General features: G+C 46.9%; 1 protein-coding gene across 11 annotated transcripts in view; it reads right to left on the reverse strand.

Annotated features, from left to right (window-relative positions):
• UNC13B (unc-13 homolog B) overlaps window positions 1–14430 on the reverse strand; it is a 380992-nt gene that overhangs the window by 64373 nt on the left and 302189 nt on the right. For all 11 annotated transcript variants that reach the window (XM_048850215.2, XM_048850214.2, XM_048850212.2 and 8 more), the window contains 2 exons: window positions 6491–6617; window positions 57–153 (listed from right to left, as the gene is read on the reverse strand). In XM_048850215.2, the coding sequence (XP_048706172.2) occupies window positions 57–153; window positions 6491–6617 (224 nt within the window). The remainder of the gene's footprint in view (window positions 1–56; window positions 154–6490; window positions 6618–14430) is intronic.

Consider the following 14430-nt stretch of genomic DNA (forward strand, 5'->3'; position numbering starts at 1 on the left):
TCCTGAATTTGCTGTGGTAATATTTGGTTCCTGGGCACAGTAATCCAGTTACGTACCCCATCTTTCTTATCTCTTTCCAGGGCTCCATGCAGGAATTCCAGGGAAACATCTTCATTCTCATCCAGCCACTGCATCACAAACTGCTCAAACCATCTGCCACAGGGAGAGGAAGGAGAGCAAGTTACTGTGTGAAACGCGGTGCCTAGTCACAACTACTAATCTTGTGGCATTCCCACCTCTCAGCACTCGATGAGTCTTTCAGTGATTCAAATGCCTTCAAAACAGCAAAAATCCTGGCTTTCCTCTCCCCAGCTTTATTGGTTACATTTATTGCCAGACAGCAGTTGACCCTCTAGCGAGCCAGTCTGAAAGCTGATCATCATCTGCCCAGGTGCCCAGCTGGCTTTCCCCAGGGAGGATCTGAAGGACAGCAGCACCCTCACACACAGGTGTACTGACACATGTGCCCACATTGCTTCCTGGGCAAGAACAGTAGGCCACAATCTCGCCTGACGCCCTGAGCACTGGATTGTCAGATTGGGCCCCTCATAACCACGGGCTTCAGTACAGTTGCTACTATTTCACCCACTTCGTTCATTCTCCCTCTGCACTGTTCCACCTCTGCTCATGCTCTCTCCCTCTTCAGTAGCTTGGTTCTGGTTTTGCTTTCAATGTTTTTACTCCTTTTTCTCTTTTCCTGTTTGCATTACTAGCCCTCTCTCCCCCTCCCCGAGAACCGTGTGCTCACTAATTTTACTAGTGGCTCTGAGAAATTTAACCACACATGCTCCCAGGGACGAGCTAAGGGATACAGGTTTGGGAAAAGAAGCTTGCTGTGTGAGCTTGCAGCTCTCGCTGTCAGATCTGCATTGCATAAGGAAAGAGAGAAGGAAGTGGATTCCCTGGGCCTCCTGCCATTTTGTCTCCAGGTGCAGGAACATATTTTGGGAGTTGGGGGAGGCAGATCCCAGATGAGGCAGTTTTCTCCACTCTGGTGCTGCTCTCTGCTGCCCCATACCCTCCGTAGGGTAGCCTGGCATCCTCTCTCCCAAAGGCACAACTGCTCTCCAAGTTGGATCCAGTCTTTTAGACTCTTTGGCATGCTAATTCGTTAACAGTCTGGGAGAACGCTTGAGTAACCAGAGCTTAACGTCCGATTGGTGGCACTATACTATCCCCACAGGAGACACCAGCCCATGCAGAATCAGCAGTGCCATGGTGACTTATCTCTTGTGAGAGTGCAAGTGAATTTAGTGCATATGAAAGGGTCCAGATTGACCCACCCTAGAGTGGAGCTCCATGAATCCCAAGAACAGGTGGAACACGGGCAAAGGAGAACAAGCTTCCCCCATGCTTTCCCATCTCCTATCCTGGAGAGGGGAGAGAGTAGCATAGCAGGATGGAAAGGGCTCCGGAAACTGGGCCTGTTAAAAATGGGTGCCCTTTTGTGCCAAGGAGGTAGCTTTACAATTAAAGTGGGGACATTTATCCACTTGGAACTGGACTAGACTCTTAACTCACTGCACCAGACAGCTACCAGGACTGATGTGCTGGATCTGAACCAGCAAAGAGGAAGAGAAATGATCTGTATTCCATCAGCAATCCCTTGAGCTAGCCAGACCCCATTCTCTTGCTGTTTGAAAGCATCAGGACAATAGATAGGGGAGGTTTTCGGTGGTGTTTAAGAAGCAGTAGAGCATTTAAGGTTTCATCTGAATTAAATGTCTCTCTAGAGTTCATTGCACAGCTCTTCTCTACGTAAGTATTTAAGTACTGTAGCTGCAGCAAATCTCACTTTCATATAGTACCAAACAGCATTCACAAACAAGGGAAAAAAAGGCCCATGTGTGAATTCAATCCATAAGAAGTGTATTACATGAGCTTCACAGTAGAGTACGACCTTCTCTGAACAGGCCACGGAGCTCATTCAAATGGTGCTAATTATGGGCTGCTTGAATTAGCAAAAAATGTGAAATAACGTGAGAGACACGAGAGCGAGACAGACAGAGAGCGAGCGCACAACCGCAGAGCAGCCTTAAATACTGGGTAGCCTTAAATACTCCTAACACCTTTGCATATACAGCACATCCCTGTTAATATTGGAAATTGTAACTGACACAGTGTTAAATGCCAGCAGCAGCCTGCCTACACCAGCACGACCCAACAGAGCTGGCAGCCACGCTGACCTATGTTAGCAATGATGGGAAAATTTCTCTCACAGAGACAAGGTCTTTCCATGTTCCAGTGAAATTGCTTTTGACCTGGCAGTTCTGAGGCTTTGAAAGTCATGGTTTGTGCATGGGCTGCAGGACTCTCTTGATTTGAGCATTTTGTTTGGTTTTTAAATAACGATAGTGCTTTTTAAGCCATGACTCATTCTTTTTACAAGAGAGCTCAGGTACTAAGGAAACAGAGGTAGTTTATAAGGGGGTAGCTAGCAAGTCTCCGATTCCCTGCAGAGCTCCTGAGTGGCAAGCTGCACACTGTATTGTATTGCTTACTGCCCCAGAAAGTTACAGCTCAATGAATGACACAGGCTGCTTGCTACTTACTAATTGCTGCTTATGGCACAGGAGGCGGCAGAACGGCCTACTGGTTATCCCTTACTAGCCATTTCGTATTGCGCCTTTGACATTCACTGCACGCTCACAGAAGGAGATAAGGGCACTTCAGAAAGTGTGCCACATGCAGTGATGAGAACACAAAGCCACTCGCCATAGATGGGATGCATAATACTTCCAGCGTAATGGTTTACAAATTCACGGTCATCTAGGTGTTTTGCTGTCTAGCCAGACTGCCTGGCAAAAAGGGAGGGTAATTTTGGGGAGGGGGGTTCTTTTAAGACCCTCCTCCACCAGAAACTCCATAGAGAGAACTATGCTAAGAGAACATTAAGGATAACATAAGAATGGCCATACTGGGTCAGACCAAAGGTCCATCCAGCCTAGTATCCTGTCTACCAACAGTGACCAATGCCAGGTGCCCCAGAGGGAGTGAACCTAACAGGTAATGATCAGTGATCTCTCTCCTGCCATCCATCTCCACCTCTGACAAAAGAGGCTAGGGACACCATTCCTTACCCATCCTGCCTAATAGCCATTGATGGGCTTAACCTCCATGAATTTATCCTGTTCTCTTTTAAACCCTGTTATAGTCCTAGCCTTCACAACCTCCTCAGGAAAGGAGTTCCACAGGTTGACTGTGTGCTGAGTGAAGAAGAACTTCCTTTTATTTGTTTTAAACCTGCTGCCCATTAATTTCATTAGGTGGCTCCTAGTTCTTATATTATGGGAACAAGAAAATAACTTTTCCTTATTCACTTTCTCCACACCACTCATGATTTTATAGACCTTTATCATATCCCCCCTTAGTCTCCTCTTTTCCAGTCTGAAAAGTCCTAGCCTCTTTAATCTCTCCTCAGATGGGACCCGTTCCAAACCACTCATCATTTTAGTTGTCCCTTTCTGAACCTTTTTTAATGCCAGTATACCTTTTTTTAGATGAGGAGACCGCATCTGTACACAGTATTCAAGATGTGGATGTACCATGGATATATATAAGGGCAATAAGATATTCTCCATCTTATTCTCTATCTTTTTTTAATGATTCCTACCATCCCGTTTGCTTTTTTGACTGCCGCTGCGCACTGCATGGACGTCTTCAGAGAACTATCCACGATGACTCCAAGATCTTTCTCCTGATTAGTTGTAGCTAAATTAGCCCCCCATCATATTGTATGTATAGTTGGGGTTATTTTTTCCAATGTGCATTACTTTACATTCATCGACAAAATTATTTTAAAATTAATTAATTTCATAGACACATTTTTACATATTGTTTGGTAGAGAGCAATTGCCTTCCTCTTCCTGCCTGTTTTAGTAAGTGATCTAAAAGAAATTGCCACACCTTTTTAACTTATTCGCACCATCTAACACTCAAGCCTGTGCTATACAGGAGGTCAGACCAGATGATCATAATGGTCCCCTCTGGCCTTAGAATCTATGAACTCACACAGCAAGTGACGCAGAGCTCCTGTGGAAATGATGGTCTGGTAACATGCCAATGCAGATTGACCTAATGAATATGCAGGAGGCATCGCACCCTGACTTTGGAGGGCTTGACCATGTAGTCTTTACAGCCCTTTTGAGAGTTCTGGTTTGGAATAAACTGCTACTACTCTTCAGTGTAGTGCGCTCTCCTACGCCATGAATGGGAGCTGCGTCTTCTGGCTGAAAGGAAATTTCCTATTGTTGTGTGTTACAGATATAATGTAAGACAAAGGGCTGCAGTTTCAGCCTGTCCTGAACCTGGTCTCTGCTTCTATGGCCAGAATTTTGCAGACAAAATTAAGGCTTACATGCCTAGGTACCTGGCTGCCTCCACAAATCAGGTACTGAGACATTTAAACAGTGTTTTCAACTGACCATGCAAGTTACAGGGGCAAAAACAGACTGGGTTTTCAAGATTGGGCCAAACACGTGCACAGTAAGTCACGATATCAAAGGCAGAAATGCCTTCTACCTCCAGAGACGAGCTCGTCTCTGGTACAATCACACTACTTGATGCGTACTAAAGTGTATAATTTAGAAAAAAACATGATATATTAAGCATTTTGAAAGGACAAAGAAAAAGAAGTTCATGCTTTTGGGAATTAACATCTTCCATCTTTCCGCTGACTTCTGTGATGGACAAGAGGAAGCTCTAATGCTCTCTGGATAGTGGAGTTTTGACTGGTCTCAAAGAGTTTACTAGGTTTGAAGCTGAAGCAGAGAATTTTGAGTATCTTCTGTACTTAATGAACTTGCATTTCATAAAATAGAAACTAACTCATTGCTACGGTTAGCCCCAGTGGTATTTTTGAAGGGGTGGGCGTAGGAGCGCAGACAGGTAAGGGAGATAGTTGAAATAGTCATTAGATGTGTTTGGTTACATGCTTAGTGTTAAATATTAGCACTGATCAGCAGCAGAGGTTACTGAGACTGCACATACACCAGGGCACTAGGAACTCTATAGAGAGATACCGCACAGACAAAGCCAGCAGGTTAGATCATTGAATATTACTGCTTAGTGACACTCCGGTCACATTTTTCACCCATAGATCGCAGAGCTCCTTAGGAAAATAGCTAAGCATCATTATCATTATTTTACAGATCTGTAAACTAAGACACAATACAGAGAAATCAAGTGACTGCCTTCGCTGACTCAGAAGCAGAGCCAAGAAAGGAAACCAGGCCAGCCTCCTGTCCACGTGACCATGCAGCCTCTCATTGCTCTGCTGATCTGTTCCCAAGGCCCACAGTTCAAACTGGTTATTATATCAGGTGTCCCAAATTCGAGTGATGCCCTGTAGATCAGGCATGCTCAAATTATATTCACCAGAGGGCTGCGCTGACAACTTGCTAGGAGCCCAAGGGCCATGCCTAAATTTAATAATACAGCTTAGATGGCACATGCCCTTATTTTTAATTCCTTGGTGTTGCGCAGCAGCTACAAGCCGCAGCAACAGGCCAGGTTGCTCAGGACAAGGTTGATTATTGCAATCTGGGACCTGTAGTCACCAGCAACTACAGCTCCATATTAAAGGGCAGGACAGACACACTGTATAACTCTGATCCTCACTGGCCTCCCTGGATATAGACCATGTGATCCAGGCTCTCTGCTTTGCCCTTTGTTGAATGCAGTATTTCATGCTGAAACTCATGGGATTCTCCCAAGGTGAGCTTGCACTGAACCAGCTCTGCCCTTTGCGGGACAGATTGATATCAGCAGGATGGGCCTGCTCTCCCTGTAAATCAACCCCAGAAAACAAATTATTCAAGTCAGACCCTTTGCAACCTCTACTAAAGAGAAAAGGCATCAGAACAGGAAGTGGGGCAGAATTGCTCCAGGGCGGCGAGGACCTAAGTGAGCGCCTTGCTCAGGGAAGGTGCCATTATTGGAGTCTAATCTAAAGACACCAGCACTGCTTTACTAAGGACGGTGCCTATTTAAAAAAAAAAAAAAAAAGGCGGCAGCCCCTAGCAGCAGCTCCAGTTTCTGGCAGGAACTTGGGGTGGCCACTCAGACAGTGCTTGGAAGCCAAGGTTTGATAAGACAGAGCATTTGCCGTTTAACCGTTGATTACAGAGTCAAAATTACAAGGCCCACCCCAATGTAACCAGATCACAGATTGTAAGCATGCCATAGAAATGCCCCCAAATCAAACCTAGATCCCAAGGTCCAACCCTCTGCTAAATACTTTGGCTCTTGAGACTGAGTTGAGACATACTGTACAATGAGATGAAACAATCACGTATGTAAGGAGGAGAAAGACCAATAGCAAGAATAGCTGAGAGAAGGCTAGTATGCTTTCGTTATGGTCAGAAAGAAGTGTAGAGGCAGTAAAGATCGGAAAGGTAGGAAGACTAAGGTAAAGCAGAAAGATCACCCTAAGGAAGGTGTGAGATGGGGCAAGAAATGGAATTTATAACAGAGAATACAACTGACTTACGCTGGATAGTCGGGCACTTTCCCCTTGAAGGCAGGCAGATTGCGAACATACTCATTGTACAGCCATTTCACTTTGAAGTGCAAATTCATATAGTCTGCACTTTTACATAGTCTGTGCTTCTCATGATCTGTTGGGAAGAAAACAAGCAGTCAGGTATGTTAAATTAGCATTATTCCAGCTGCACTGGTCACAGCAGAGTTGCGTACAACACATCTGCAATGTGCTAAGGTACTGGTGCATGAGGTATGCCTATAATGCCATGACATTTCAGCAGTTAGGATTTCTACAGCATTTGGGGGTTCTTTGCAGATCAGCAGGTTGAATTCTGGAGTAATTTTGCACAGCTCCATCTAACACTTCAAAAATAGAAGAATTTCTGTTGTCATGACAATAAGAGGAGAACGATTTCTTATGGCCCGTCCTCCTCTTCACATTAGATGCTCTGGATTTTGTCGTCCTAAGAAAGAAATAATACGATTCCTAGAGATGGCATTTGGGTTCTCCTAGATTTAAATGGTGGTAACAAATATACTATCTTGCAGCCTCCAAGAGAGGAGGGCAGAGAGAGTTAAGTTCCGTATCTTCATTTGTTAGTGATGTCCTAGTATGGAGTAGGTGTGGATTTCTACAGGGGCTCTGCAAGGCATTTTCATCACTACAGCACATGCATCTTTTGCCTCCCAGACTCAGCTGGCTCAGTCTCTGCAGAGCAGAGGTGAAGGACTAGGAGGCCACTGCTGGCTCAGTGCACTGGGGACACTTCATCATCAGGAAAACACAGTTCTTGCTGGTGCAGGAAGGATGTCTCATGAGGAAGCAACTCTCTTCCTTTGTATCTCCAGCATCCTGCGGTGGCACAAAGTCAGCTCCACAAGTCATAGGGGCTAAGGAAATGTTCTCAGCTGCCCTGCTTGTACCCTCATCTGCCCAGGACTCAATCAGCAATTCCCTCCTCCCAGCATTTCCAGCCGGACTGGTGCAGAAGGCCCCGGGTCACCTGCTCCCTGGGGTTGGGCCATTATGATCATTTTACGCCCCCATCCCCACCCCCCAAATTCTTTATACGGGCTGCCCATAAAGCAGTCAATTGCTTTTAAGGCAGACCTGCCTGCTTGTCAAGCCTCGAGTGGGAAACAACCTGCCTATACTTTAACTTATCCTTGAGCTTTGTCTTAGTAGTTAAATGTGTTCTCACATCACTTGTTTTTAGAGAGGTTCCACCATTACCACTTACTTTCACTAGCAAGTGATGAGAGATTTTGCTACATCTTGGAAAACTCAGCCGCCAGAAACATCCCTATTCCCTTCTGGGATATTATGAAAGATACTTCTCTATCAGACTGGTGCTTTGTTTTAACCACCACCGAGTCCATGAGTACAATCCTCTTTCCAAAGGGACACCTGCTGCATTTGGAAGCCTCTTACTGGGTTTTATTTGAGGTGGGTCCAAGCTGCAGAGATTTCCCTGGATCTGAGTTTTCCCAATGCCACAGTTGGTTTGATGGCCAAACTTTATACACGTATGTGACCCGTTCACTCCAAGTGACGTTTTTCTTGGAAGTGAAGAAAAAGAGCATCGCTGTGTCTTAGAGCTTGTCTACACGAGCACTTGGCAAGCTGAGATAGGAATTTACCCTGTCCCAGCCTGCTGCAGCATAACGGTCCACGTGCACCAGCTGATGTGCGTTAATAGTTTATAAGAGCACTTTGAGCTAGTCTCTTTGAAATGAGACCAGCTGAAAGTGCATTAACAAATTGTTAACATGTGTCAGAGTAGGAGTGGACATGCGGACAGTAGTTAGACTGCAGCAGGTAAGTGCGGGGCAGACTTAACCTCCCATAGTCTAATTGCTTATGTAGATATGCCTTAGCTTAATGAAGCTGTGATATCCTTAGTGCCTAAGGAGGCTAGGAGCCCCACCTCAGAGTATCTGACCTACTGGCCTCTCTCAGTAGTAAGTGCAGAAGTAAAGACATATGTAGGGGGTTTAGCAGTCAGACTGGAGTTGGAAAGAGACACAAGTATGCACTCCGTGCCTCTAGTGAGAGGAGGGAAATCAGTGGACAATCAACACTTTGTTCATTTTGATGTGGAGCACTACAGGGGTTGCCATCGCCCTACTTGACAGAGCAGAGAGTCATTCTTGCATAGGAGCAGCTACCAGCTTATAACACAACTGGATGCATTTGAGATGAAGTGGCTTGAGTAGTAAATTTTTCTCCACAGGTGACAAGGAGACCATACAACTTTCTAAATGACAAGCCCTGTCAAAGTAGAGGTCAGTAGTGCTTGAGATGCAAGATGTGTTACCTCCCCTATGAAAGATGGATATGTGGCTATGGGAAAAGCACAGGCCATGAGACAGACTGATCAAAGAAAATCTAACAAATTTATTTGAGCATAAGCTTTCGTGAGCTACAGCTCACTTCATCGGATGCTGTAGCTCAGGAAAGCTTATGCTCAAATAAATTGGTTAGTCTCTAGGATGCCACAAGTACTCCTTTTCTTTTTGCAAATACAGACTAACATGGCCGCTACTCTGAAAAAAGAAAATCTGATACATTTTAGTCAGAAGTTTGGGGGGAGGCCTAGGTATCACCTTGTCTTTGCACAATACACAGCATAAGGTGTTGGCCATCAGGACTTACAGCTCTGAGACACTCCTGGCAAACAAAAATTAGACCTTCAGCACAGGAACATAGGAACAGCCACAATGGATCAGACCAGTTGTCCATCTAACTGAATCTTCTATCTCCTGCTGTTTCTGAGGAAGGTGCAAGGAAAGCCCGCACAAGGCAGGCATGGCACAAGTTATATCCTGCTGTTTTTCTGTCAGAAAAGCGTCTGAGTCCACACCATGTGGAACTGCTACTCCTGTGGGAATTCTGCGCCACTGCGCATGTGCAGAATTCATGTCCCCTGCAGATTTCTTTGCTTCCCCGCAGAAAAATGACTTTCTGACAGGGAAGCAAAGGGAAGCTGCAAGAGCAGTCATGCACCACTCCCTAGCTGCGCAGGTACATTGTTTCAGGCACCCAGAGCAGCCAGCGGAGAGGTAAATCACCACAGGGCTGGGGACAGCCCAGCCAGTGACTCCTAGCCTGAGCCGGGATCAGCTCCTAGTGCTGGCTAGGCTGGAGGCAGGAGAGAACAGGACTTCCTCTTCCCCTGGAAGGAGTGGCTGGGGCTGTGTCAGACTCACCCCCAGAAACCTCCCTGAGCTGCAGGAAGCTCTGCATCCTCCCTGCTTCCTGCTCCCATCACTCCTCAGCTGTGGGGTATGGGTCACTGTACAGGGAGTTGCTCCCCCATCTGCCCAACCCCCACACATCTGGACCTCCCATACGCAGACACCCCTGCCAAGCCGCACCCTGTACATCCAGAACCCTCCTAGCCCTCCAGACCCGAACCCCACCCCACTGAACCTCAACCCCTGCATTTGGAGCGTCCTGCATCCAGATCCCCTGCCTTTGGACACTCACCCCTGCACCTAGACCACCCCCCACTGAGCTCCCTGCACATAACCCCCCACCCTTTTGAGCCCCACCCCCCTGACCCCCCACATCCAGATCCCCATGCCATTGACCCCAATTAGCCACACCCAGCCCCCCACAACACCAAGCCCCACTCCGCCAGCACCCAGCCCCCTCTAAGACCCCCACAGCTGAGGCCCAACCACTTTCACCTGGAAACCCCTGCCGAGTCCCATTGCCCCAGCACCTGAAACCCGCCCCAAAGAGCCTCTGTGTATACAGATACCCCCCCCACACACATGCCTAGACCACCCCCCACTGAGCTGCCTGCATCCAGGTTGTCCCACACAGAATCCTCTCACCCCAGACCTGGATCCCCCCACACTGAGCCCCTCCACACTTGGATTCTGCCTGCACCACACCAGCTGCACCTGGCACAGGTGCCCCAGGATATTTCTGGGGCAGGCACAGGTCTTGTGCTGTGTCAGGGTTGGGTGTAGCCTCACCACTGAGTCCGTGTCCCCGGAGTGAGGGGTGGAAAGGCTGCACAGTGATCTCCAACCTTCGTGCAGCCAGTGGTCTGTGCTCCCCACCGTCATGCGGGAGCCTCTGCATTTATTTACTGACAAATAAAACTTGCAGAATTTTAAAATATTGTGCACAGAATTTTTAATGTTTTGGAGCAGAATGTCCCCAGGAGTAAATAACTGCTGATCCTGAGGTTCCAGTGGAGGCAGCCAAAGGACTCCCAAGGACCCTTTGCTTTTCTGTTGGAGAAGACTGCCCACGGAGCAGGATCCCTCACCGGCATTTAAGAGGAGCTGCTGACCCAAGACGCGGAGGCCCAAAGGGACGAACACCAAAGTACTCAGAAACCATGTGGAGTAAAACCTGAATGGGGCTTGAACTCTGAAGCTGTCTGCCCAAAAAACTCACCAAGGTGGCGCTGCATAAAAATGACATGGCACCCACCACCTTGGAACTGAGAAAACAACAGCACCCACCTCAGATCCAGCAGGGACCAGTGATCCCTGGATCCAAGTATAGCATTAATCAGCCCCCAAAACAGGTCTTCCCGGAGCTGGGAACTTGTCATCAGTACTGAAGAGATGATAGTTCTGGAGAGAATATTGGAAATGCTAGACAGGTCTGAGTAATGCGACAACTCTTCCAGCAGATCCTTCAGAGGGGTTATGGGGGTCTGCCAGACAGTTCCAAGGGGCATCCCCACAAATAGGACTGACCTGACTATGTTAGGTTCCACTGGAAGAATACGGATCCTAAGCCATTTTGCCATTTCCTTACTGGGCACTTTTACAAGTGACTTGGGATGTCGCATCTTGGCTCAGACCCCTCCTCAAACTCAACCAAAACAGGGAGCGCAACAGGGCAAGAGGAACACCTCTTAAACCCTGTGATCTCAATGGATACAATGTCTCAGGCAAGGCCCCTGGTGATCCCAGAGCAGTAGAAATTTGACAAAAACAGCCAACGCACACATTTTAAGTGGAGGTTACTTACTGTAATTGGAGGTTCTTCGGGATGTGCAGCCCCTTTCTGTATTCCACATGTGGGTACACAGGCACACCATGCACCTGAGTCTGGAGATTTTAGCAAGCAGTGTCTGTTGGCCCACATGTGCGCAGTGAATCTCCTCGTGCTCCTGGGTGAGGGTATAAGAAGCAGTGCGGGTCGACACCCTCTCAGTTCCTCTTCTAACCGCAAATCTGATCAGATCCGCAGCAGAGGGGATGGAGGGCAGGTAGCAGAATACAGATGGGGCCTCACATCTCAAAGAACCTCCGGTTATAGTAAGTAACCTCCACTACTTCTTTGAGTGCTGGTTCCTGTGTGTATTCTACACGTGGGAGATTGAAAACCAGTTATCAGATCGAAGGTGGGGGCGAGGAAGCCAGCAACAAAGATGCATGCAGTACTTCAGATCCAACTGCTGCATCTCTAGCAGCAGCTTGTCCTTTTGAAATACTCTAAATGGGGGGTGGGTGGGTAGGTCCACCATGAAGGCTCCCAGTTTGCTGACCCTCCTGGCTGAAGTGATGTCCACTAGAAATGCCACCTTCATGGTCAGGTGGGACACGGAACATGACGTTAAGGATTCAAACCGAAGTCTAGTGAGCTTTGACAGCACAAGGTTCAGATCCCATAGTGGTGTGGGTTTAGTGACTGGCAGAAAGGCCTGGATGAGACTTAGAACCTGGGGGCTCCACTTCTAAGCACGTTTGCTTGTAGGGGTGCTGCTCGTTTGGTGAAGCCAATGTTCCGGGGAGGGCGGGGGGGGGGAGGGCGTCTCCCCGGCCTGGATCCGAGAGGGCTTCATAGCCTTCTCCAGTAAGAGTTTTCAAACTCACGATCTTAGCGGAAACAGCCAACAAATGCTGCACTTCACTGAAACGTCCCCCCCCCGCACCCAGACAGTAGAGGCAGTGTTGGTTTGTTGCTGACAGAGAAGGATCTAGGGCAGTTTTTGAAGCTCAAGAGTCTGGCATAGTCCCTGATTGTGGGAAGGGAGTTCCTGGTCTGGGGAAACAATCTATACTAACCACACTAAAATTAACAAAGAATAACTAATTACAATCTTATTTACAGGTTTTCTGAAAGAGAGGACACTGGATTCTGACTCAGACCATGTGGCATTAGAAGGAACTGAGAGCGCGTCGACCTACACTGCGGCTTGTACCCTCGCTCGGGAGCACAAGGAGATCTACCGTGCATGTACGGGCCAACGTACACTACGCGTTACAATCTCTAGACTCAGGCGCAGGGTGTGCAACGGAACCCAGGGGTGGAATACACATAGGCACCAATACTCAAAAAAGAACTAACACTTACAAGTCTAAAATTTTCCTAACTGCACTATTTAAGGACTATTTTATCCTAAATTACAAAGCAGAAGAATGGAGGGGAATGCAGGCGTCACTGGGTTGGCGTGCAGGTAGAGGGGAATGCAGGGGTGACTAGAAGGGCTGGGGTGTTTACACACAAACTCTGGAACATTGTGAATTCTACAACTATCCCTTGCTCCCAACTACTGTGACTCCTATAGAAGGGCTCTCTGGAGGCAGAATCAGGAAGGATAAAGCCAAATCTATTTGCCCAAAATAAGCCAGACAAGAGAATGCACTAAAGGCAGAAAAACTAAAATTAGCAGAGTCATGGATCCAAGTCTTTTCCAAAAATATTTTTGTTCGGTCTAGGATAAAATGTTACTAAAATGCAGAGCAGGAAGATGCATGACATCAGCAGAAGCATAATCCTGGGGACTGACCTCTAACACAATCTGCAGCAAGAGGGAGAGAGGGTGACACTGACTTAAGAAAACTAAGGGAACTAAAAAATAAAAAGATGATGAAAACTTACCACCATAAAAGAGGACTTTGCGAATGCGAAAGACAGGTGGGGCTTGTGACAGAGGAGAGACAAAAGTGAACCACAGGAAGAAACAAACATGATGGAGATCAAAGAAATCCGTTGAAACCAAAAACCTCTTGCCCCTTAGCAGCTACCTCAATCATGACCAGCTGCTCTCCCCTTCCAGAGACTGGCTACAGGTTTTGGTTACCTCTACCCGTTTGATAAAGGGAAGGATTTCAGAAGTTACTGACGATAAGAGACAGCCCACAGCACAGAGCTATACTGGCAGCATGCCCGTGATTTCCTTTTTCAGACAGAATTGTGCTCTTGTACCTTTTGTTTAAAGCAACCTGTGTTCCAGCCCATTAGCATATACCCTTTGCTTCTTCTGAAACGTGTTATGCAGGAAACATGTAGCAGTTGGAGATCTTAGTGGACTTATGTGCTGTAGCCTACCAGACATGAAAGAGCTTAGCAGCAGGACTAATGGAAAAGTGCATGAATATTTTCTGACAACTGCTGTGTTTCATCCTCAGCAAACCACAAGAACAGAGAAGAGTTCTACAAAGGTCTCTTATTTCCCCTGGGAACACAGTCATACTGTAGATGTTACAGCTGAAAACGAGCTCTTAGGGTCATCCAGTCCACCATGAGGGCTCACATGGGATTGCTTCTTTGCAGCATGTTCTCCAGTGCTTTGTCTAATCTATTCTTGACCCAGACGTTTCCACAGTCTAATACACCTCGCCATTTGTTTTTTTCTTGAGATATAACCTATACTTTCTTTAGTTAATTTAATTCCATTATATCAAAAGATAAAAATCTTATAAAGAGACCCTGAACTACATCCCCCTCTCTCTGATGTTTCCACAACTCAAATGCTTGTGCACAGTTATTGAATCTCTTCCCCCTTAGTAGTAGTTTGATCACCCTATACATATTTAATTCTTTCAGATCTGTCAGTCCCTTCATCCTGTTCTTATCCAAGTTCCCTCCAACTTACCAACATCTTTCTAGCTCTGAGGTGGCCCAGAACTAAACAAGCACCATACCTCATGGCTGGCAGCTTCTCTATTACTGTCACAGTCAACTGC

Source organism: Caretta caretta, chromosome 5 (genome assembly GCF_965140235.1).
Source record: "Caretta caretta isolate rCarCar2 chromosome 5, rCarCar1.hap1, whole genome shotgun sequence".
NCBI lineage: Eukaryota > Metazoa > Chordata > Testudines > Cheloniidae > Caretta > Caretta caretta.